At 43.5% G+C, this 27,408-nt stretch overlaps 2 protein-coding genes across 2 annotated transcripts in view; both read left to right on the plus strand.

Moving 5' to 3' along the window:
* LOC133135054 (up-regulator of cell proliferation-like) overlaps positions 1-27,408 on the plus strand; it is a 135,253-nt gene that overhangs the window by 83,362 nt on the left and 24,483 nt on the right. The gene's annotated exons all lie outside the window — the stretch shown is intronic.
* On the plus strand, positions 4,855-10,236 carry LOC133135056 (interferon-induced very large GTPase 1-like). The gene is made up of 4 exons (XM_061251810.1): positions 4,855-4,933; positions 5,093-5,166; positions 5,278-5,368; positions 5,516-10,236. Exons 1-4 carry the CDS (start codon positions 4,855-4,857, stop codon positions 10,234-10,236), a joined length of 4,965 nt encoding a protein of 1,654 aa, XP_061107794.1.

Here is a 27,408-nt window from a genome sequence, read left to right on the forward strand (position 1 = left end):
CTCCCTCCGGATGTCCGAAGCTCATTTCGGCCGCTTGTATATGCAATCTCGTTCTTTCGGTCACTACCCAAAGCTTGTGACCATAGGTGAACAAGACCCCGAGATACTTGAACTCCTTCACTTGGGGCAAAGACTCATTCCCAACCCGGAGGGAGCAATCCACCATTTTCTGGCAGAGAACTATGGCCTCGGACTTGGAGGTGCTGACTCTCATCCCGGCCGCTTCACACTCGGCTGCAAACCGCTCCAGTGCGTGCTGAAGGTCACGGTCCGATGAAGCCAGCAGAACCACATCATCCACAAAAAGCAGAGACGCAAAGGTCACCAAACCAGACACTCTCCTCACCTCGGCTGCGCCTTGAGATCCTGTCCATGAATATCACAAACAGGACCAGTGACAAGGGACAACCTTGGCGGAGTCCAACACCCACTGGAAACGTGCTTGACTTTGTGCCGAGACACAGCTCTCACTTTGGATATACAGGGACCGGGTGGCTCGTAACAACGGCCCCGGTACCCCATACTCCCGCAGTATACCCCACGGGGTTCCCCGGGGGGACACGGTCGAAAGCCTTCTCCAAGTCCACAAAGCACATGTGGACTGGATGGGCAAACTCCCATGACCCCGCCAGCAACCCCGCCAAGGTAAAGAGCTGGTCCACTGTTCCACGACCATTATGGAAGCCACATTGCTCCTCCTGAATCTGAGGTTCGACCGTCGGTCGGAGCCTCCTTTCCAGCACCCTAGAGTAAGCTTTCCCTTCTTGCCACTCTGCGGGTACTGTCCCTGACCTCCACGCGACACTGAAGAGGCGTGTCAGCCAAGACAGCCCAACAATGTCCAGAGCCTTCAGCATCTCAGGGCGAATCTCATCCACACCCGGCGACTTGCCACTGAGGAGCTTTTTGACTACCTCAGCAACTTCCTCCAGGGATATAGGTGCAGATTCCCCCAAGTCTTCGGGCTCTGCCTCTTCCAAAGAGGACGTGTTGTTCAGGTTCAGGAGCTCCTCGTGTTCTTTCCACCGCCCGACAATATCCCCAGTCCAGGTCAGCAGTTCTCCTCCCCTGCTGAAAACACTTCCTTGAGGCCAACCAAAAGTCCTTCTCCATAGCCTCCCTGAACTCCTCCCATACCCGGGTTTTTGCTTCAGCGACTGCCGAAGCCGCAGTCCTTCTGGCCACCCGGTAACAGGGGCCTCCGCCAGACGTTCCCAGTTCACCCTCACTACACGCTTGGGTTTACCGGGTCTGTCCGGCAGCCTCCCCGGCCACTTGATCCAACTCACCACCAGGTGGTGATCAGTTGACAGTTCTGCTCCTCTCTTCACCCGAGTGTCCAAGACATATGGCCGCAGGTCTGATGATACGACCACAAAGTCAATCATCGATCTTTGGCCAAAGGTGCTCTGGTACCAAGTACACTTATGAGCTACCCTGTGCTCGAACATGGTGTTTGTTATCAACAATCCATGACCAGCACAGAAGTCCAATAACAAGACACCGCTCGGGTTCAGATCAGGCAGGCCATTCCTCCCAATCACCTCCCTCCAGGTTTCTCCGCCATTGCCCACGTGAGCATTGAAGTCGCCCAGCAGAACTATGGAGTCTCCGGGTGGCACCCTTTCCAGGATGCCGCCCAGTGACTCCAAGAAGGCCGGATACTCTGAACTGCCGTTTGGTGCATAAGCACAAATGACAGTCGGAGCTTTCCCCCCAGCAACACGTAGTCGCAGAGAGGCGACCCTCTCATTCCCCGGGTGTAACTCATTCCCGCCCGGCGCCTCTCACCTTGAGCAACTCCAGAAAAGAACAGAGTCCAGCCCCTCTCCAGGAGTTTGGTTCCAGAACCAGTACTGTGCGTGGAGGTGAGCCCAACTATATCTAGTTCGTACCGCTCCGCCTCCCGCACTAGCTCCGGTTCCTTCCCCACTGGAGAGGTGACGTTCCACATCCCCAGAACCAGTCTGCGACGCTGAGGATCAGCACGCCCAGATCCCCGCCGTTGCCTACTGCCCGTTGGGCAAAGCACCCGACTCCGATGCCGACCCCTGCAGGTGGTGAGCCCACAGGGCGGCGACCCCACGTGACCAGTCCGAGCTGTGCCCGGCTGGGCCCCATGAGATAAGGCCCGGCCACCAGACGCTTGCCGACGAGCTCCCCTCCTGGGTCTGGCTCCAGAAGGGGGCCCCGGTTTCCCTTTTCCGGGCGAGGTAACTGGGTCATTGTGTGGCCGTATCATGGAGTCTTTGAATCGCACTTAGTCTGGCCCCTCCCCCGGGACCAATTTGGGAGACCCTACTGGGGGCTAATAGTGCCAAGGTTGAAGACCAGACAAGCTGCTGCATTCTGGATAAGTTGGAGGGGTCTGATGGCGGACGCTGGGAGGCCAGCCAAGAGGGAGTTGCAGTAGTCCAGGCGGGACAGAACCATCGCTTGGACCAGGAGCTGGGTCGAGTGGGGGTGAGAAAGGGACGGATTCTCCGTATGTTGTATAGGAAGAACCTGCATGACCGGGTCACCGCCACAATGTTCTTGGAGAGGGACAGTCTGCTGTCCATCACCACTCTGAGGTTCCTTGCACTGGGTGATGGCATGAGTGTGGTATCCCCGAGGGAAATGGAGAGATCCAGATGGGGAGAGGTATTAGCAGGGATGAATATCATTTCAGTCTTACCTGGGTTGAGCCAGCCCAGGCAACCTGGAAGGAGCGACCAGAGAGGTAGGACTCAATCCAGTCCAGGGCTGTGCCACAGATGCCCGTTGCTGACAGGGCGGACAGGAGGATGGAGTGATCCACAGTGTCGAAGGCAGCAGAGAGATAGTTTTGAATAGTTTTGCTTTGCTTTGCTTTGAAGACCAGGCTTGATATAGTGCTAGATACTATTTAGGGTTTAGGCGAACTGAATGGCCTGTTCTCAGCATTGTGGAGTAAAAAAATAATAATAAAGCCTTAATCCTTTCCTCTCTGACCCCCTAGAAGGCAATGTCATCCTATTTTGTACTAGTCCTTTCAAAGTGTCAATATCCCAAAAACTATTTACTACACACACATGGTTGAAGTCTTAACTTAAAGAAGAGGCTTGTACCATTCATAAACAGAACAAATGTATGTCAGAGCATGTACATACCGTGTACATAAAATATATATTTTTTAGCACTGAATATCTCAATTTCTAAGTCACGGACCAACCCTACTTTATATTTGTGTACAAACTTGATCTCAATGTGTGTACAAGATTAGGAAAAGATATATAAAGGTATTAAAATTCCATCACAGATTCATGAGTTTTCCCAAAACTTCACCCGGATGTCCTCAAGTGTCCAGAAATCTCTCCAAATACAAAACATCAGCATATCTTTTTGTCCAGCCACATGAATGATCAGAAATTGAAGAAGAAGTGTCTTCTCAGACACTCTAGTGATGAAATGAGCCGTATCTCCTCAAGCCTGGGATGAAAGTCGGTCAATGACCACAGGCCTGTATTTTAGACCGAGAGAGAAAGAGGGAGAGAGGACGAGAAAAACAAACGCACACACACAAACCGGCACCCACACTTACAGGCTATATTTAGCATTGTTGGCATTGGGAGAACGATCAAAAGAGATAGATAGGGAAGGCCTTGAATTCCATGAGGGACTTACATTTACATTTTTTTAAAAACATTTTTGTCATTTGGCAGACGCTTTTAATCCAAAGCGATTTAGAAGTGCATACGTTCTTCCACAATTTAAAGCATCACATCCATAGTAAAATACACACAAAGTGTTGTTCTAAACATATAGTAATCATAAGTGCAATTCTTTTTTTAATTCTTTTTTTTTGGGGGGGGTTAGACAAGAGGGATAGGGATATCAGAAAGGGGGGCAGGGGAAATCAGGAGGGAGGACTAAGGCACAGTTTGAAAACTTCAGGTGTGTTTTTAGTCTGCCTTGAAATCGGGGGAGGGATTCTGCTGTCCTGACAGTGGTAGGCAAGTCATTCCACCACTGAGGAACCAGAACGGAAAACCGGCGTGAACGTGCAGCTCGACCGCCAGGTGCTCGTAGAGAGGGAACCATAAGGCGACCAGAGCTGGCAGACCGGAGTGGTCTAGCTGGGGAGTAGGGAGTGATTAAGGATTGTATGTAAGGTGGGGCAGTCCCCTTAGCAGCCTGAAATGGCAACACTAGGGCCTTGAATCGGATGCGTGCGGCAATAGGAAGCCAGTGGAGGCCAATGAGGAGCAGGGTGACATGAGCCAACCTGGGCTGACTTGTGATCAGGCGGGCTGCAGCATTCTGGACCAGCTGGAGGGGCTTGATGGCACAAGCTGGGAGACCGGCTAGGAGGGAGTTGCAGTAATCCAGGCGATGACGAGCGCCTGGACTAGGAGCTGGGTGGCTTTTCTCCATTAGGAGATGACGGATACGGCGTATATTGTAGAGGAAGGAATTGTGAATGGCATCGACCTTCTTTTCAAAGAAGGAGACAAAGTCATCAGGTGTGAGTGATGAGGGAGGTGGGGGGGCCAGAAGAGAGGAGAAGGTTGAAAACAGTTTGCGGGGATTAGAGGCGGCCGTGTTAATTTTCGAGTGAAAGAAGGAAGATTTAGCTTGAGAGACAGAGAAATGGAAAGATGAAAGGAGGGCATGGAAGGAAGCTGTATCACTGGGGAGACAGGACCTTTTCCATTTTCTCTCCGCTGCCCGCAGTTCGGTTCGGACAGCTTGTAGAGCATCAGAAAGCCAAGGACTGGGAGGGAGGCCCGAGCTAATTTGGTGGTGAGGGGACACAGAGAGTCAAAGGAAGATAAGAGGGAGGACATGAGAGTTGTAGCAGCATCGTCGGGAGACAGTCGAGAGAAAGACTCCATGGATGGTAGGGAGGAGAGGATTGTTGATGAGAGGGCGGAGGTAGACAGGTGGCGTAGGTTCCGCCGACAGGTGACAGGTGACTTGAGAACTTGGAGAATTTAGTGTATTTATGTAAGTTTCAATTCCTGTGATTATACAATTCGTATAAAACAACAAAATACTCTAACCAGAATGTTTGCAGACTAAGAGAAATGACGGCTCAGATTGAAACCTCCGTCTCTGTTCTCTCCAATAGAGCCCTGTGCCCCTGGGTGGGTGGAAGCCACTGATGTGAAGAGCAGCTCAGTGACCCTGTTCTGGGAACGACCGGTCAGCATGGAGGAAGTTTCTTATGAGATCCACATCAAGTACAGCTGTGAGGGAGAAGAGCCCAGATTACAGAAATATGCCCCCAACACCACCACAGCTATCCTTTCTGATCTGAGACCTGGGGTGGAATATATTTTCAACATCACTGCAGTCCTTCCAAATGGCAGCTGCAGAATGACAAGTTCAGTATGTGTACACACAAGTAAGTGATGAAAATGTATTTTGACTTATTTAAAACATTTACATTGAGTTTTTCTTGTCATCTTAGATTAGACCAAATTATTTCAATATAATCTTTGTAACTGTACTTATTTTCATGTAATAATGCTGCTCTTATTCCCAGTGACAGGAACCAGTCTGGAGGAGCTGCTGAGTGACCTGGGACTGGAACACCACCTGAAGAACAAGCTGACTCTGAGCCAGGTGCTGCAGATTGATGGAGAGATGTCATCTGATCAAAGTATCCAGTCTCTGAAAGCTCTGCCATGGTGTTTCATGAGGAAGCTGATGATGGTAAATGTGACTGCTAGGAGTGTGAGGTGCACCTCTAAACAGGACATGGCACCCCAAAACCTTGACATCTTACTGGACACCCTAGACAATCCACAACTCCACAGAAACACAGTCAACTGCCTGGACCTCATAACTGCTGTTTATCTGTGCTCAGATGGTTTTCTCCAGCAGGAGATGGTTTTGAAAATGTCCATGTGCCAGTTCTCTGTGCCTCTGCTGCTTCCTATGTGTGATACCCAGCAGTGCACTTTAATGCTGTGGGCCATGAGGGATATTGTGAAAAAGTACAAGCCACACTCTTTGGAGGACCCAAGAGGGTTTGTGGAGGAGAGCATTGCTCTCACTGACCTCCCCATGGTTTCTTTTGTGAGGCTGGGAAACAGCAGCATGTCCAAGTCTCACACTCTGAATCAGGTCCTCAGCAACCCTCAGCAGTACCACGACACCTTTGTTCACAAAAACATGCAGTGTGGTGACACCCCAAGGAGGATATCCAATGGGCTGGTGGAAATCAGCTGGTATCTGCCCAGTGGTAAGAGAGACATTGACATCTTCTCTGAGCCACTGGCTGTAGCTAACCTCCGTGGGGACCTTTGTGACTTTGAAACTCAATATGCTTTCCTCTGCCAAACCTCTGCTGCTATATTTGTGTTTTGTGATGACATTGGGTCAAAATGCACATTTCTGGACACCCAGCAACTTCCGGCTCATTGGTTCTTGATTAGCAATTCACAGAGCAAGACCTTCAATAAGAATGACTTCAGGAGATGTGTTTCTGAGTTACAGCTACGCCCCAATAACATCATCATAAAGGGTCCGCAGATGAATGATGCAGAATTTGTCAATAAACTACATTCTGCTATCAATGACATTTTAAAGGGAAACACGGTCAAAATTAGTGTTGAAGGGATGTCTGCTGTCTCCCATGAGTTTGGGATCCATGTTGATGAAGATTACACCTGCTGTAAGAGGGGCAAGGAGAAGGCTGATGAAATCACTGGAGGAATATCTGATATTCCCAGCTTCAAGGAGAAAGAGCTGTCCTTGCAAGGGACTGCATGGAAACAGCTGGCCAAACTGGAGAAGGAAGAGTGCAGGATGAAAAAAGCTGAGGATAAAAACCCAGAAATGTACAGGAATGAGCTTTCAGATCAGAGTAAGAAGCTCAGAGCACAGCAGAGGGCTCACAACATCTCACAGTCTATGTCCCGTTTCATCTCCGGGATGTCCGCTCCCACAGAGGAGCGCAAGTATTTTCTCAAGTGGATGAGGATCAACCTGGACAACCTCTCACGCCACACCCTTCCACTGCTACAGGCAAAGTACAAGGAACAGTGTCAGAATTCCCCAAAAAACAAGGAGGTCATTGCAGAGTTGGACAAGAAGATCTCCAGCTGCTCCTTGGGGGTGGAGCACTTCCTGAGGGAAATGGGTCAGCTGTATGAATCGGCCTGCTCACTCCCTGAAGGCCCCACCTCTCAGATCCAGCTCCTGCCACGTCTCTGTGCTGAGCTCCTGCAGGAAGGCTTTCCTCTGGAGCTGGTGGATGGAGACGCATCCAACATTCCTCTGCAGTGGGTTACACAGGTTCTAAATGAACTCCATCATCTCACACAGGATAAATGCAAGATCTGGGTGTTCACTGTACTGGGGGTACAGAGCACTGGGAAGTCCACCCTCCTGAACACCATGTTCGGGGTCCAGTTTGCTGTCAGCAGTGGCAGGTGCACCAGAGGGGCCTTCATGCTCCTCATCAGAGTGAAAGAGGATTTTAAGAGGCAGCTTGGGTGTGATTACATCATGGTTATTGACACTGAAGGTCTGAAGTCACCAGAGTTGGCCCAGTTGGATGACAGTTATGAGCATGACAATGAACTGGCCACTCTGGTGGTGGGGCTGAGTGACATCACAGTCATCAACATCGCCATGGAGAACTGCACAGAGATGAAGGACATCCTGCAGATTGTGGTCCATGCCTTCCTACGTATGAAAGAAGTTGGGAGAAAACCCTGTTGTCTGTTTGTGCACCAGAATGTGCCAGACATCTCTGCTCATGACAAGAACATGAGGGACAGGAAGCTTCTGCTGGAGCAGCTGAATGAGATGACCCAAGCAGCAGCTAAGATGGAAAAGAAGGGAACCAACAAAACATTTACTGATGTCATGGAGTACAATCCAGAGAGAAACACCTGGTACATCCCTGGGCTCTGGCATGGGAACCCTCCCATGGCATCGGTCAATGCTGGCTACAGTGAGTGTGTGAATCGTTTCAAGAGGAGTGTGATTGAGAAGTTTATGGAACAAACACCTGGAAAGAGCTCAGCACACACAATCATTGAGTTCCTTGAATGGACCAGGAGCTTATGGAAAGCAGTGAAGTATGAGAACTTCATCTTCAGCTTCCGCAACAGCCTTGTGGCTGAAGCTTATGCTCAGCTTTGTACCGAGTTCAACAATTGGGAGTGGGACTTCAGGAAGAACATGTACTCCTGGTTAATGGACGCTGAGACAAAGATGTCAAACTTTGGATCAGAAGCAGCACAGGCTCAGCCATCCTCCAATGTTGATAACTTGCTGATCCACCTGAAAAGTGAGGCCTCTGTGAAACTGGCAGAAGAGGAACAGCGCATTTTGGACAACGTCACTGAATTCTACAAGAGACCAGATGGACATGTGCAATTGGTAGAGAAGTACAAGGAAGACTTCATCAGCACAGCCAAAACCATCAGGAAAGAGACAGAGAACTCTGTGAAAAACAAGCTTGAGGCAGCAGTGGAGATTAGAAAGGGTATGTTCAAGTTCGAGGACATCCACACAAACCACACAGCCACAATGGAGCAGAAGGTTCTGGACTTGATTGAGAAATGCAGGAAAAGTGAAAAGCAGTCAGACCAACAACTGAATGATGAATTTGAGAAGATGTGGAATGAGACTGTGGCAGAACTGCAGTTCTCTGGCCTGGAAGAACGAGACATTGTGCAAGACATCTACCATCACCTGCAGAGTAACTTAGCAATGAAAGGCAGCAAAGTACATGAAATCCTGTCAAAGGTGGGGAACTTGTCTGAATGTGGAAGAGAGGCATTCAAAGTGAAGAGTAACGATGGAATTTGGCAGAAGATTAAGGGCAAATTCATTCAAGATCAGCAGGAGGAAAAGACAAAAAACAAGGCTGATTACATCATCGAGGACAGCAGGCAGTTTGTGAATGAGAAAGTGAAAACAAGGTCTGATTACCATAACACATACATAACAGAGCTGCTTTGCAGGGTAGATGAAAACCTGGATAGGCGTAGTGATCTGGAAACAAGTGCTGAGTTTCAGGCCGAGTTGAAGATCCACATCTGTGCACATGCAGTACGGGAGTTTAAACAAATGCATCTGGATTTTATCCATGCACATGACCCACGTCACTGTCTGGAACAGTTCAAGGAACAGTACTGCACTGACTTTAAGGACATGTTCCATAAAAAAGACCAGTGTCAGAAGAAAGCTATTGAGTTCACCTCCAACTGTCTTGCTCCTGCAGTGAAGGAATACATCACCAAGTCTCTGGGCCCTGAACTTGTGGATGAAGTGTTGACAGGGCAGAAAGCCATTGACTTCAGCACTCGAACCTTCTTCCAGTTCTCAATCCTCAAGCAGCTGCTTTCAGATGATAACTTTAAGGACTTTGTGAGATACATGAATAATTATGAGACCTTTGTACAGGACTGGATATTGCAGCGAATGGTTAAGCAATTCTTGGAGGGAGATGGCCTCAGGATCATTGAGATCAGGCACCTGAAGGCAAAGGTTAAAAAAATAAAGGAAGCTATGAAGAATGCAGAGATAAATACCAGTAAACGAGTGGTACAAAAGGGGGAAGAGGCCCAGCACATTCAGCAGTTCATTCAGGACATCTGTACTTACCTACAGAAGGAGCTTGTCATCCCCAAAGACCCCCTCAGAGCAGTCCTGGCCTTAAACACTGCCAAGCCAGAAGACTTTTCCTGGAGTCTGGAAGAGCTTTTGGATGAAATGGAGCAGACTTTTACTGCAGAGTTTCAGAAAGGTGGGGATGTGAGGGCCAGGCTGACCTCACTGCCCTTTCAGCCGCAGAAGGAGCTGTTTAACAGGGTTTTTGGCTGTGGGAGGCAGTGTCCCTTCTGCAAGGCCCCCTGTGAAGCTGGTGGCAAGAGCCACACAGAGCACTTTGCCTCCATTCACCGTCCTCAGGGGATCGGGAGATGCAGAAATGAAGATTCCATGAAATTAGTGTGTGACATCTGCTCCACCAGTGTTGCCAGTGAGACAAGATTCAAGTCGACTGAAACAGAGGGGAAATTCCATCCATACAAGGAGTATCAGAGCATTTACCCTGACTGGCGCATCCAGCCTGACACCAGCATCCAGGCCTCAGACTACTGGAAGTACGTCTTCACCAGGTTTAACAAGCAGTTTGCCCAGGAATATGAAGCTGAGCCTGCTGACATTCCCCCCCAATGGAGAGACATTACCCAGGACCAAGCCATGGCAAGCCTGGAGGAATCCTTCCAGATGAAAACAGGAGATTAAAATAAATGGATCATTCAGCCCCTGCTTCAGTATGGCTGAATAATGATCTTCTGAGTGGAATTAATATTTAATAGTCTTCTCACAGGTGCAACTCATAATGGTTAAGCATGCAGCCACAGCCTTGTTCAATGGAATTGAAGTGTGGATTCTATACAGTGCAAATAAGACGAGTCATTTTATAAGGGGACAGGTGAATTGAATCATCACTTAAGTGGTGGATTAGGGGTGGTTTTGCTGATCCGGGGCGGCCTGTAGTGGTTAAGGTAAATGACTGGGACATGCAAGGTCGGTGGCTCTAATCCCGGTGTAGCCACAATACAATTCACACAGCTGTTGGGCCCTTGAGCAGGGCCCTTAACCCTGCATTGCGAGGATTGGAGGATTGTCTCCAGTTTAGTCTAATCAACTGTATGTCGCTCTGGATAAGAGTATCTGTCAAATGCCAATAATGTAATGTAATGTAATGTAATGTGATCCTGGATCAGTGGAAGCAGGATCACAAGCCATAGAAGAAGCTGCCTTGGTTTGGAAGTAGACCAATTTAATTTAATATTTCACAGAATGGTTTTGTTTGGGTGAAACATAATTTGTGGGCATGAATGAATTTAATTTAACAGTTTTAATTGACAGTTTTGTGCTGCACAAAATAATTAAAACAAGGTTCAACTATGGTGCAACTGTGAACAAGGGCATTCACTCAAGATATTGAAGAACAACCGATTGTTAAAGTTCATTTTACAACCTTTTTTAACGTTGTGGTGTGCTCAAACTGGTGCCACGATTTCCAGTGATGGAACTCGTTTTATTTTCAACAACACATTCACATTTACATAAAGAGTAAATAGGTGCAGAAATGCAGAACAGAGGTGTGTTTGTATTAACACAGTCCTAATGGGTTTTTTTTTTACAAATTTCAGTCACCACGCTGTGATGTTGATACATGATAAATGTACAAATGACCTGATATAAAATATATTAAAATATATAAGAAATTGTGTGAAATACTTGCACAAATGTTAGTTACACTCTTGACGTATGGGACGCTACATTGAGAGGGATGCTGTTTCCTGTTTGCTGTCCGAACCAGAGGCGCGTCTTTCTCCAAGCAGCTGCTGAACTTTGCTTCTATTTTTGACACTATACTCTGAAAAGAATCATTGGATTACTCTACCATCAATAAGGCGCTCCAAGTTCCCACCGCGTCCTATATCACCCACAAGCTCACGGAATAAATACAGGCAGATAAACAGCTCGCCGCTATCACCCATCTCTCACCCTGTCCTTCCCTCTCTGTCTCCTGCTATGTGTGCGATATGTTTAGTTATTTCTTCTCCGCAGTTAATAATAACTTGACCTGTAATAAGTGTAGGGTAAATGCTAGGCTGACGGACAAGATTGTTGAATTGGAAACTCACATCCGTACCTTATACGAAATTCGAGATAGTGAAAAGTCCATAGAATCCTTCTATGAACCGGCTGTGAAACCTGTTGAAAAAACTCTGGTAATTGGTGACTCTATTTTAAGAAACGTGAATTTAGCGAAACCAGCGACTATATTGCAATGTATTCCTGGGGCTAGGGTGACTGACATCGAGGCAAATTTAAAAGTGCTGGCTAAGGGTAATCGTAAATTTTCGAAAAATTGTTATTCTTGTCGGCGCTAACAATGTCCGGTTGAAGCAATCGGAGATCACCAAAGATCATTTAAAATCGGTGTGTGATCTGCCAAAATGGATGTCTAGGTCTGTTATTTGCTCTGGTCCCATCCCCTCTCGGCGTGGTGATAAAATCTACAGCAGATTAACATCACTAAATCACTGGTTGTCTGTTTGGTGCCCAGCAACGGTGTTGGCTTCATAGACAATTGGAATACCTTTTCAGGGAGGCCTGGTCTTTTGAGAAGAGATGGTATCCACCCCTCGTGGGAGGGTGCTGCTCTTCTTTCTAGAAATGTATCGTATAGTCTCAGAAATTCAATTTATTGACACACCAGAGCCAAGGCCAGGCAGCAGACCTTCTGTCTTACACAGATTTCTGCTTGTTCCCAAGAACTGCTGCCCAGGTTTCATACTATTGAGATAGTGTCTGTGCCCCGACCTAAATTAAGCCTTGCAAAAAAGCCCATCAAGGGTGTTTGTTTGGCTAATTTTTAAAAAATCAGACCGTCATTCTAATTATAATGTGGCTAACCAAACTGAGCTAAAAATGGGATTAATATCAGATCACTAGCTCCTAAAGCAACTCTTGTAAATGAATGAATTACCGATCATCAAATTGAAATCTCATGTTTAACTGAAACTCGGCTTAAACTGATGAATATATTGCCCTCAATGAATCACCCCCTCCCGGTTACAGTTATACTCACGTTCCCTGCGGGCAGTCCTCGGGCAGATGGGGCTTGGAACCCGGAGACGGGTACTGGGGTAGAACTGGAAGCTGGAACTGGTGTGGTTCTGGAAGCTGGGTCAGGAGTGAAGTGGGAGGGTGGATGAGTGATGGGAAAGGAAGTTGGATATGGCCGGGTCTGAAGAGCTTGGCCTGGATCGCTGTGAGTTGGGCAGTGATCTGCTCCAGCCTCCACATGCGGGAGTCAAAAAACAGGCCAAGGTTAAAAACCAGGGGGTCAGGCCAACTAGGCAGAGATCCAGATACCCACAACAACCAAAGAGTCCAGGGAAGCAGGCAGGGGTCAAAACAGGAAATCCAGATAAACAAGGGCTCAGGAACAAGGAGGCTAGAACTGGGGGAAGGAATAAAGGGCTTGGGACTCAAAAAACAGGACAAGACGAACTAGCAGCGTGCAACTGGAAAGGACAGGTATAAATACACAGGGGAATGAGGTGGGGCATGGGAGTGAGGGCGGTCTAACAAATAAACATCAGGTGAGACGCATGAAAGGGTAATAGGACAATAACGAGGGGGAAACAAAAACGTGGACTGGATTCACAAAGACACACATATAATACAAACGGCTCCGGACTAGGTAGTAGACAATTGCAGAGAATCAGGAGATGCAGAGACAGGTGCGAATAATTTGCTGAAACTAAGCAAGTAATCAGTGATAGAATAAGGAATAGGGAGTTACGGAACAGAATTGAAACTGGAGATGCGTTCGTAAGTTAGTTAAATGATTTAAATTACAAATACCCAAAACTAGTGAATGTTAGTTTGTTCGTTTGCCAAACATATTAGTGTGTTAGTATAATTAGTACTGTACAAATTCTAGGTTAGTTGGGATTAGTATATTAGTGCTATGTACAAACATAAAATGGAGAGAAAGCAGGAAGTAATGAATGCAACTACCGTAAGCACCCGAATAGTGGGGAACGCAGACAGAGGAGTGACTGGTCTAGTAAACATTCAGACTCAGACATCACAGGGGAAGACGAGTGCAAAGACTAATGCATATAAACAGAACACCAGACATGAATATGAAAAATAATAAATTACAAGAATGATGATAATAAACAATGATAAACTAACACACAGAACACAGGAACATAACAAATACTTGGAGAAATGCAAAAGCTAACAAAAATAATTTAACATAAATTTACAATAATTTATGTTACAACAACTTCTAAAAGTAAAGATCCAATAGTATAAATATTTATTGAGGCTAAGCATGTTTATGTCTGTTGCTTTTATGCACATATGAAAAGACTGCAGAGGCAAAAAAGAAAGAGAAATAAGAAATATAAACAAACAATATGGAAGAAAACAGTTTGATGAAGCGTGAGGCAGGAAAATATAGACATATATATTCATACATAAGTAAAAGAAAAATGTAATCCATTAAAAAGTCCTAAAAACTGAGAAAGAACAAGCAACAAAATATACCAAAAAAAAAGGAAAATAAAAAAGAAACCCAAAACTGCAATAAAACACATTTACACACAACTGAAGAAGCAAATCCAAAGCCAAATCCACCCCAAAAAGCTGCCAGTTTCTTTTTAATTTGGGTGCTTATTTATGGATGTTTGGTGATATAGTGCTACTATTTGACAGTCTACAAAATCCAATTATATTGTGATGGTCATAAGGCTACACTGGTAAAGTTTAATAACTGCTGAAGCAGCCAGTTTCACCCTCAAAGTTTACCCATAAAGTTCACATTCCAGTTGATACGATGTTAATTAGATTTGTCGCCATCTAGTGGCAGCTCAGTTAAAGGCAGTGAGCAAAATACAGGACTGTTCATGAAGTTCAAATCAAATTAAACATTTATTTTTATTGTGGTAATGCCAATTAATAAATGTTCAAATGTGTCTGGTTGAATGCATCAGATGCACACAGTAAAACATATTTTCATTATGTTTTACTTTGTGAATCTGGCACCAAATAATTTCATAACTTCAACCAGCCAATCAAAGAGTGATGAAGAGATAATAATGTGGCTAATGGCAGATGAAGGTTATGTGATTTATGAATAGAAAAGACATAGGAAGGATAGAAAAAACAAAATAATTAATAAAATAGAAAATGTGTATTATCTTCGATATAACCCATATAAGTATCAGCATAAAACAAACAGTTGTAAAACCCCACGCTAACCCAACGATGGAATTTAGCGAGGGCTGAAGGTATCAGCGGGCTTGTCCTTCTGGTGTTGCTGAAAGAATACTAATAGGGTTAAAAATTAGTGGCCCCTATGCGGAGATTCTAGATCAGCCAATAAATAAACCATGATACAAAGACAGGAGTACCACTCTGCCTTCCGCTCTTTACTGGTCCGGGCTGACCAAGAATCTCCACAATAGGGCCAATACATTCACCTTCGTTTATCAAACTCCATTTGAATAATAATTTAGATTAGTTGTCCACATTTGGTGGATGTCTTATTGATAATTTTGACTTGATCGCTATAGGAATCCTGTACTGAGATTTACTCTCCGAACAGTCCTCTGCTGGTACCACCGCATGTCACATCGCACGTTATGTGCATGTCTCACGAACTGACTAGCTATCTGTAGTCATCACAGGGGTCGCAGGAATAGATACTCTCGGGAATATCTGTTTACAGCCTAGGGACCCAAGCAGACCAACATAGCTACGGCTGTGCATGAATGAACTACCATGCGGAGGCGAGGGATTTACCATCATAGGTCTACGGGTGCTATACGCCGTGATACATTAAGCGTAAATATTCATCCTCCCTAGACCAGTTCGAGGGGGTAAACCAAGGGAGGGAGTAAGAAATGGGGGTCGAAGGGAATAATGGGCCCAACAGGCCGTGCCCTCTGAAACCTTCCCGTGCCGTAAAGGATGTTGCCCCCTGTCGTAACAAGTTTTACGGCTGGAGGCCTGAGTAAACCCTGGGACAAGAGAGCTTCTCAAGAAAACAGAGGCCTGAGTATGGGTGCGGAGACGGTGGGGGTTAATGGTGTATGCTCCTGGGTTAAATTACTTTACAGTCACATATTGCCACAGTACCAGAGGAAGCCAGCAAGCTGACCAGTGCCCTGAGTGACAATGCCAGATTTTAATCATTTCCGTTTTACACTGTTAAAATTTAACCATCCCTGATTATGCACCACAGCAATGGAATAATGTACAAAGATCAGCCGTGCTAATTCAGAAACAGAACCCGAGAAGACTCAGTGAAGGCTGCAGTATAAAACATTTAATCTCAGGGACTTTGAGAGTGTAATGATTGTTGGTGCCAGACAGGGTGGTTTGAGTGTCTCAGAGACTACTGATTTTCATGCACAACAGTCTTTAAAGTTTGCAAAGAATGGCGCAAAAAATTTATAAAAAAAAAAAAAACCTTGTTAACTACCAGTCCAGTCCAGTACATCTACTCACATTTCAATGAATACACAAATAGAAAGGCTTCAGAGACAAATATATACAGCTTTTTTCTTTTCTTTTTTTTTGCCATTGCAGGTTTTTACAACAAAAACAAAAAGTAAAATTACAGTATGTTACTGTAAACTGACAAACAAAACTAGTGACAGTAAAATTACTGTGCAATGGTAAACAAAAGAATTGTATTGTAAGGGATTGTAAGGTTTGTGGATCTTCTGTCAGGGTCTAACCACATCACCTCATCAAAATACATTCAGTCAAAACTACAAGCTACAGGCAAGGCAGGTACCCACAGACAACCCACCCCGAGAATGGGGGCACCTGCCTAGGTCACATACTGCTTTGTCTGAATGTAACTATGCAGTGCCAATAGGGCATAATCTACTGCCATTACTGTACTATAGTACACTGACACTTACTTGTATATAGTCATAGTGAAGGTCTTTGACTTGGTAATCATGCAGCAGAGTGCTGATATACTGACACGGTTCAGATTATGGAACGTTGTGTGATCTGCGATGATTTGCTCTCATAGTTAATGTAGGCGGATGCTGTGGTTTTCCAACACTAGTGACAATGACCAGTTCCCTTTCATGGGTGAACAGACATTGCCTTCCAGCCTCAGGAGGTCGTAACACAGTAACATCAAAACTGGATTACATGTACTTCACAGCACTGTACCTATTTTTTTGAGCAGCACAGACCTAATATTGTAGGACTACATTGTATTGTCCTGTGATGCAGAATGATGTGCAACAATTACATAGGTACAGTCTAGTGTAGAAAGTTGAAGACATACCGTATTATGGATGCTACCATGTAGCGACTCAGGTTGGGCTGGACTCTCAGCCTCCCTCATCATGATTGATGACATGGTCCACCATAATATCCATAATGGCCATAATATCGTCAGAAATATGTCTCCATCTATTGCGTGGTCCCCTTCTCTGTTCTTGTCTTCGGCGTCTACCTCTTCCTCTTCCTCTTCCTCATCCTCTTGTTCTCACTGTCTTCATGTTTGCAAAGTTCTCACAAAAGAGGTGAGCGTACCTGAGGTCTATTTGTAGCGCTAAGGCTCAGACTGATTGGTGTTCAATTAGCATATAAGTGTTTTCATGTGTGTGTGGGTGCCAATTTCAGGCATGTTTTTCCGATGATTGCAAGATATTTCAAAGTGTCTTATGTAGGAAACAGTGTGTAGTGTTTTGCAAGAAGTGTGTTGCAGAATTGCAAAAAAAGTGCAAAGAAGAAAATGTTTGCCTTTGATTAAGGCATGGTTATAAATGTTTAGGTTTTGATGCTTTTGTCTAAGCATTCACTTTCAGTGTGTAAGCAATCGGCAAAAACTGTAAATGAGCACACAGGCCACACTCCATTGTTTATTTATTATTATTATTATAATTATTATTATGGACATCAGGTTCAATTTAGTCTCCATATGATGGAAATCTGCTTGTTCTTTCTGCAACCTACCTCTGGAGAGCAGGCAAAATCAACAGAAATATGGGCTTTTCAGAGTAGTGTCTTACTCCAGGGGCCTGTTTCAGAAGACAGGATTACTGAGTTAGCTGGATAACTGCCATGAACCCTCCCAAATCAGGAACATGGGCTGAAGTAAAAAGAGCCATTCTGGGTTTTACTCTGTGCAGTCATCCAGCTAACTCAGTATGACTGCTTCGTGAAACAGGCCCAGATGAAGATAAATATTTCTGCTCTTAACTTAATCCCCTTAAATAACTTTAATTACTTCAGTACTTCATAAAGGCTTGATTTAAAAATGTGTGGGAAAATATGGAAACACCACATAGACAACAAACATACAACAGATCTTAATTTCTGAAACCTCATTCATTCAGTTTTGTGACGGTACAAGAATAGGAAACATGAGCAAACATTAACCTTACTTTGTAATATTATTAGTATTTGCTCAAACAAGTACTATTCCCGCACTTTATATCCATCCACAAATACATGTCATTATCAGCATGTAATAATTATAACTATCATAGTAATATTACTACATGTCTTTAGACTGTACCAGGAGCAGGGATGGGCAGCTCCAGTCCTGGAGGGCCGGTGTTTATCCACTGATTCACTCGTACATTCAACCACAATAAAATGCTACAAGACGAGAACATTTATCAGCTGCTGTTTATCAGGGAATGTGGTTATAAATGAGAGATCATATAAATGATTGACTGCACTTTGTACGATGTGGGTGCGGCCTGTAGCGTAGTGGTTAAGTTAAATCACTGGGACATGCAAGGTTGGTGGTTCTAATCCCGGTGTAGCCACAATATGATCCGCACAGCCATTGGGCCCTTGAGCAAGGCCCTTAACCCTGCATTGCTCCAGGGGAGGATTGTCTCCTGCTTAGTCTAATCAACTGTATGTCGCTCTGGATAAGAGCATCTGCCAAATGCCAATAATGTAATGTAATGATGTCTGCAAGTAAACATGCTAGAAAAGTTTTCCTTCACAATTTAGCTTGAGCTCACCAGAAAGATCCACCATATTATGTCATGATCACATACATCTCCAGGTATAGAGACAAAGGTGTATTGCAGTAGGCTTTTGAATACAAATCTCAACATTACTCAATGGTCAAACAAACATGGTATGACCTTAAAAATGATGCCTTTTCAAGCTACTCGTTATAAATGTTGTTATTATCACTGATGTAAAAAGGTGAGAATTAACTTTTAATGAGTCACACAGAAAAGCTATGAATATACTGTGTGTCACAGACATTTAAAATCAGTGTATTTTATAGGAGTGCATGTTTCAAGTGAGAGGTAAAAATGGAATAACAAGGACATCTACTCCTTTTTAATAAAACATGGATTGGCACAATGAACGGAGGAATTTATTCATCAACAGAACAATGAGTTGAGCTGGGTAATCAGTTAATCTTCCCTTTAAATATTCCCTGATTGATGCAGTGTGTTTTATGACATGGCAGGAATCATCCAGAGCTTGCTTTGAACTCACAGTTTGAATTTAATGTAATGTATGAAATGTAATGTAATGCATTGTAATGTAATCTCTTTCAACCATCCCATTTTTCCACAGCTAGTCTACCTGAGAGATAATCATTAATATGTACCATAACCTTTGTTTGATCAGATTTAATTGCCTCATATATACCAAAGGTCAGGTTGATCATAGGTAGAATTGATCTTACAAAGTGAATACAGTGAACTGAGCGTGTCCTTCTCCAGGAAACTCCCAGTTTGGAGCTTCAGTAAATGGATAAGATTCACACTTTTCCTTCTGCGGAAACATTTTGTGGGTGAACTGATTTCATTACGGAGTTTCCCGGTAAGTGACGCTAAATCAAAAGAGTTTGTAGCGCTGGCTAACACAGAGAAACTAGTTCAGACTAGCACTGCAGCCTGGGAACATACAGGACTTTGTGTTCGGCATGGGAGGCAAATGAAACAAGTGCACATTCATTTACAGCTTATTATACATACTTCAGGCTACAAATGCTTTGTGTGTTAAATACCGGAGATGCTTTGTGCTTTCTGAATGCTATGCTATACTACAACACTGAGAACATATACAGTGAGCTCCATAACGTTTGGGACAAAGACATATATTTTCATGATTTTGCACTGGACTGCACACTTTTTAGTTTATAAATGGTTGAATTCATATTCAACCATCCCAAGCTTGCCCTTTTGGCATACTTTTTGTCCACAGCTAGACTCCCTGGGAGATAATCCTATACACTCACTTTATTAGGAACAATTTTACTTTTACACTTACTTATTCATGCAATTATCTAATCAGCCAATTGTGGGGCAGCAGTGCAGTGTTATCATGTAGAGACGGGTCAGGTGCTTCAGTAAATGTTCACATCAACCATCAGAATAGGGAAAAAATGTGACTTTGACTGTGGAATGATTGTTTGTGGCAGATAGGGTGGTTTGAGTATCTCAGAAACTGCTGATCTCCTCGGGTTTTCACGCACACTTGTCACTAGAGTTTGCAAAGAATGGTGCAAAAAGCTAAAATCCATTGAGCAGCAGTTCTGTGGGAAGAAATGCTTTGTTAATGAGAGAGGTCAGAGGAGAATGGCCAGACTGGTCTAAGCTGACAGGAAGGTGACAGTAACACAAATAACCACACATTACAACAGTGGTATGCAGAAGAGCATCTCTGAACACACAACGCATCAAAACTCTCAGTGTATATGCTACAGCAGTAGAAGTCTAAAAATAAGTCTAATAACTACCTAATAAAGTGCTCAGTGAGTGTATATAGATTTTGATAAGATAAGGCGTTTGCCTTGTAAAGCAAAGGTCAGGTTGACAATGATGAGTAGAACTGATCTAAACAGAGTTACTACCGTGAATTGAGCACCTTACTCTTCAATGATTTAGACTAAAATGGTCCAGTAAAATACAAGATTACTAAACTAAAACTGTAACCGTGATTTTTCCCAGAGGGAGGAGGATGGAGTGCCCCCAGTGCAGGAGGGAATGTGGGCAGAATGACAGGTCCTGCAGTGACTGTGCCTACGATCTGCGCTCTGCCAGGACACCTGTCCCAGGTAAGCCTGGCTGTGCCAATAATTAACACGAGAAAAATTCAACTCAAACGTCTCTTTCCAAATATAATGCCACAGTTACTCTGGAGCGTCAACAGAGCTCAAAATGCACATTTTCATCCAGAACAATTTCTCCGACTGCTGGAACTCACCAGCTGTGGGGTCAAGAGGATAGATTTGGATAGACTACTCACATTATAACTATTTCGACTTTTGACCAGCAATGCCAAGAGCTGAGCCCAAAGAAGAACCAGCTCAGCTGGTCCTGAGGCTTATACCATCCAACAATACAAATCATAATGAACGAAATTATAAAGCAACAAAACTAAATTCCATTAATTATCAGGAAACTCAAATAAAAGAATGCTATGTGGCCTAAAACAAGAATACATGGTGGGAGATTACCTAAACAGAGTGAAAAATGATAAACTCAGGAAGACCATGACAATGTACAGACTCAGTGTGCATAGCCTTGGAGAAGAGAAGGGCAGAGAAGAGGGGCTGAGACCCAGCTCTCCACATCCTCCCTGAGACCCAGCTCTGCACATCCTCCCTGAGACCCAGCTCTCCACATCCTCCCTGAGACCCAGCTCTCCACATCCTCCCTGAGACCCAGCTCTCCACATCCTCCCTGAGACCAGCTCCCCACATCCTCCCTGAGACCAGCTCTGCTCATCCTCCCTGAGACCCAGCTCTGCTCATCCTCCCTGAGACCCAGCTCTCCACATCCTCCCTGAGACCAGCTCTCCACATCCTCCCTGAGACCAGGCTCTCCACATCCTCCCTGAGACCAGCTCTGCTCATCCTCCCTGAGACCCAGCTCTGCTCATCCTCCCTGCTCAAACCTGGCAGCACAATACGTCGCTACCTGCCAGTTACAGCAGTGACTCCCCACACCAACTATAGTTGAAGTATTATAATACTCCTAGTAATATTATACTATTATGCATTTTACAAGTATGTCTTTAACCTTTAGATTTATTGTTGTTATTACTCTTATTGTAGTTGTTATTATCATTGACTGTTACTAATATGCTTTGGAAATATGTTATTTAAAATATGTCATGCCAGAAAAGTAATTTGAATTTGGGGTTATGTGAATCTCATTGCATATGTTTACATAATAATTTTACGAACATTCTCATGTGGATGCGTGAGCTCTGAGAACGCAACTAGCAGCGCTCTCCTGCTAGACAAACAAGCAATCCTCTTTCGGATAAAACAAAACAACTATAACTGCCTAAATAATTGGAATCCGCCAAAAGAAAAAGACAAGAAACCTCTTATTTCCTATTCGGATTATAACGTGCATTTTCATCATGGAAGACCTGGAGAAATTCATTGACGAGTACTTTTATCGGGACAAAATGGAAGACAACGCTCACCTGCCAACAGAAACCAGCAACCCTTCAAAGAGAAAGAAGGCTGACTCCTCCACCAGCACAGATGATCTTATCTCCACCGAAATCGAGGTCACCGGACAATCCAGAAGCATTAATTAAAGACTTCATGCAGCGAGAACTTAAACTCCAACCGGACATCATCAACATTACTTTTCACCGCGTCCACCGACTCGGCGCACGCAAAGACCGCGGTCCCCGAGCGATTGTTGCTAAAGTCGAACACCATAAGCAAAAGGAATTCATTAAAAGCAAAGGACGAGAACTAAGAGGCACAAAGTTCGGTCTAAATGATCAGTTCCCCCGGCAAATAAATGAGCGCCACAAAATATTGTGGCCAATATTTCTAAAACATAGAGATCAGGGCAAGCGTGTCTCCCTTGTGGTGGACAAACTGTACATTGATGGACATTTGTTTCGAGACTGCGACACCACACCCTGGCTTTTCTAAAATATTTAAAGGTTTGCAATGACCCTAAAATCACAACCTCCAAACGTGCCTAGCCCATTCCATTACTGGTAGCATTCGGTGTTATCAGTACTATGGACACTCCTTTTGTTCTTTTTCTTTTTATTTCAATTTGTTCTTTTTTCTTTTCTCTCCTTTCATTCACTCTCTCTCAAACACACATGCACACACAGCTCTTTGTCACTCATGCATTGTTTGATGTTTGTCTCTGTACCTATCTGTGCCTAGCTGTCTATTTCTGTAACTAGTACGGACATGGGGAAACCTATTCAACCTCATGTGCGGAAAAACAGACCATTACCCTCCTAAAAAAATATCAATCAAATTCATAAACTGGAATATCCGTGGGATTAGTTCACAGGCAAAGAAAGTTAAAATTCTAAATCACCTCACCGAATTGCAGGCAGACATATGCCCCATACAAGAAACTCACCTAACAGACTCTGAGCCTCAGAAGTTAAAATCCTCACAATTCATTCAGGTTCTCATCTACCTACAACTCCAAGAAAAGAGGCATATCTATTCTAATAAACAAAAGAATACCATTAATCCATAATGCAACAATTACTGATCCTGAAGGAAGATATGTTATCATCAATGCCTCCATTAATAGCAACAATATCACCATTGCAAACATATATGGCCCCAATGTTGATGATCCTACTTTCTTTCATACATTTTTCTCTTCACTAAATGATATTTCAAATTCAACAATAATAATCGGAGGTGACTTCAACACCGTCATCAGCCCTGCTTTAGATAGATCTAGCCACACAGGTAATACTAGAAACTGGCACACCACCAAAACACTAAAACAGTACATGAGTGATTTTGGTCTTGGAGATAGCTGGCGATTAAAAAACGCATCATCCAGAGAATACACATACTTCTCCCCAGTTCATAAATCATTCTCTCACATAGACTTTTTCCTCACAAGTAACTCAATCATATCTGATATTTCAGACTTTAAAATCCACCCCATCATAATCAGTGACCATGCCCCTGTGTCCTTCAATCTAAACACTATGCAATTCAAACTACCCATGACCAGATGGCGTTTCAATATCTCACTGCTTAAAGATGCTGATTTCAACACCTTCTTCACTAAAGAATGGGCATCCTTCTTGGAAATAAACGATTCTCCAGAAATTCCACCCTCAATACTCTGGGAAACTGCCAAAGTAGTGCTGCGAGGAAAAATAATTTCATACTCTTCATATAAGGAAAAAATTGAAAACAATTTAGAACACAAACTGAATTGAATGGCATGTATGCTTGTAATCCCACAGAAGAAATACAGAACGAACTAGCGGCAACCACTAACTAAACAAAAAAGACCCAGTTCCTAATACAAAGACTTAGACATGACAATTTTGAACACAATAACAAATCAAGTAAATATCTGGAAAACCAACTCAAGCGGAACAAAGACAAATCTCTCATCTCAGTCATAAAGAACTCAGCAGGGGAACCCGTGACCACACCCACTGAGATTAACAATACATTCCGGGAATTTTACAACAAATTATATACCTCGGATCACGAACCAAATTTAGTAGATACCCACTCCTTTCTTAACCATGTAGACCTACCTCGTCTTAATGAAAAACTAGCAGTTGAACTAGATGCACCCCTAACACTGGAAGAATTCTATAAAGCAATTAACCAGATGCCTAACAATAAAGCACCAGGACCTGATGGTTTCCCAGCTGAGTTCTTTAAGTACTTCTGGAACACAATCTCACCACTCTTCTTCAGAATGACAGTTGACATCAAACTAAACTCAAAAATACCACCGCATATGAACACAGCCCTCCTCTCAGTATTACTGAAGCCTGATAAAGACCCAGCCCTATGTTCCAGCTACCGCCCCCTATCGCTCATCAACACCGATCTCAAAATGATCAGTAAAGCACTAGCCACCCGAATTGAAATGGTTACCCCATCACTAATCCATCCAGATTAAACAGGATTTATCAAAGGAAGACACTCTTCAAACAATATGCGTAGACTTTTCAATTTAATTCATACATCAAATAAAAAATAAAATAAAACAATAATCGCTTCACTAGATACAGAAAAGGCATTTGACAGAGTAAATTGGACATTCCTGTTTAAAACACTCAACAAATTTGGCTTTGGAGAATCGTTTATTCACTGGATAAAAATATTATATAATTCACCAATGGCCACAGTTTCTACTAACGGACTAACATCACAGAGTTTCACACTGCACAGAGGGACCAGGCAAGGATGCCCACTCTCACCAGCTTTATTTGCCTTGTTTATTGAACCACTAGCTGCTGCAATACGTCAAAACGATAAAATAAAGGGAATCCATACCCCCTCTACACACCACAAAATCACCTTTTACGCAGACAACATATTGCTCTACCTACAAGACCCATCAAACTCCCTGCATGAGGTCATCAGTCTCATTAATTCATTCTCTCAAATTTCCGACTATGCTATAAATTGGACAAAATCAACCATTTTACCCATAAATAGTGCCGTCTGGAATGCTACATCTCAGAACTCTCCCCTCACCTCCACTAGCAATATCAAATATCTGGGTATAAATATTTCCACCAAGCTGTCAGAGTTGTTCCTCCTTAATTTCTTTCCGTTAATAAATACAATTGAAGATGATTTAAACCGTTGGACAAACTTACCACTATCTCTAATTGGCAGAATAGTAACTGTAAAAATGACCATACTACCAAAAATGAACTACCTCTTCAGAATGATTCCAACCCAGCCCACCAAAAAATGGTTTAGTTCATTAAACTATTATTTATTATTTTTCTATTGGAAAAATAAAACGCCCCAGATCAAACTTTCTACCTTACAGAAACTCAAAACTCAAGGAGGACTGGAAGCCCCAAACTTTTATCAATACTATTTGGCAAACCAGCTAAACTACATCACAAACTGGATTCATCCCAACCAACAGGACAAGCCATGGATAGAAATAGAACAATCAGAATGTAATGAAATTTCCATCTCCGATCTACCAATCCTCAGTGCCTCTACAAAACGCCACAACTGCTTCAAAAACACTGTCATTTCAACAGCTCTGACTGCCTGGTGGAAAATTAACAAAATCTTTTAATTCACAATGACCCCATGCAAATACACTCCAATATGGCACAATCCTGACTTCTTGATTAACAAAACACCACTCTCCTTCACCTCATGGAAACAAAAAGGTATCATACATCTTCAACACATCTTTTAAGATGGCACCTTCATCACCTTCCAGGATTTGGCCTATAAGTATAATATTGGGAAAGAGCAATAACTCCAGTACTTTCAATTAAAATCTGTTTTAAAATATAAAATGAAAATAATGAACAACTACTTACAACCACCTCCGCTAATGGATGAAATTAATAAAATAATCAACACCAAAAAAGTTATCTCCAAATTATACAAACAAATATCAACCACAGACCTAACAATATCCCTCCCCATCCAAGCCTGGGAAAAAGACTTATCACTCAGCTACAATTCAGACTTCTGGACTCAAATCTGTAGGAACACATTCACGATGACCACCAATACTAACCTGCAACTAATACAATATAAGGTCATGCACAGAACTCGTATCACTCACGAAAAGATATATAAAATGGGATTTGTGGACTCAGACACTTGCACTCACTGCTCTTTGAATACCCCAGATAATTACTTCCACTCGACCTGGCTCTGCCCACCAACTCCCCATTTCTGGAAACAAGTCACAGACCAAATATCTCTCATTATGAGATGTAGCATTCCACTCTGTCCATCCCTCTGTCTACTAGGAGACCTCTCAACAATCAACCCACCAAATCAAAATACCAAACCTATACTCATTGCCCTAGCTATCGCCAAGAAAACCATCCTCTTAAACTGGAAAACAAGACACAAAATAAACATAACACATTGGTCTAATGTACTCAAAGAACACCAGCGCCAAACCTCACACATGGCAAACATTTGGGGTCCTTTCATAAAATCATTCAATTTGCCTGTGGACTAACCCCCCAATCCCAGCCTAACCAACATATACTCACATAATCTAGGAACATTATCCATGCAATGCCATACCCTAATCCAACCCATCCATTTTTATTTTATTTTATTTTTTCCTCATCATTACTTTTATTACTATTACTTTTTCTCCTCTTCTCTCCCTTTTCCCATACATTATTGGCATTTGACAGACGCTCTTATCCAGAGCGACGTACAACAAAGTGCATACCCATAACCACGGATAAGTTCGCTGAAAGACCCTAGAAGGAAGTACAATTTCAACTGCTACCTGTACAGCAAAGATAAGGACGAGGGCCCTTTTTTTTTTTTTTTTTTGAGAACAAAGAAACAAAGAAACATACTATCCATTCAAGGCTCCAATCAACAACCACCCACTTGTCCACCTGTCTGTTTGTCTGTTCATCTTCCTGTCTATCTGCCCGTTGGGCAAAAAAATTAAATTAAATTAAAAAAGTACGTTCTCATGTGGTGGAGAATAGGCTATGTTCAGGCTGACAATTTCCTGGTCTTGGTTTCATTTTTGCTGCTTTCGCGTTTACAGTGAAACTAAAGAAATGACTCTAAACACGTCTGAACACAGATACTGAAGCTCTCGGAAAGGAGCGTCGCCGTGTAAGCCCCCATACCTGGCTCATAAGTGTGCTTCTCTACGGATTCCACGAGCAGCTTGCGATGAAGTTTTGATTACTCTGGGTAGTCCTCAGTCCATACACACGGCAGCACTCCAAAGTACATTACAAAGGCTGTGTAGGCGTTCACCCCTTCCGTGTCAGTGTACGAAATCGACTTTTAGTAGAAATTAGTATTGCATTCCATTTGTTCCAATTAATCACGTCTTATTTCGTACTGTTGACAAAACTGAAACTTAGAGAAAAAGGCATGAAACAAACAATGCACTTTAA

The sequence above is a fragment of the Conger conger genome, chromosome 8, assembly GCF_963514075.1.
Source record: "Conger conger chromosome 8, fConCon1.1, whole genome shotgun sequence".
NCBI lineage: Eukaryota > Metazoa > Chordata > Actinopteri > Anguilliformes > Congridae > Conger > Conger conger.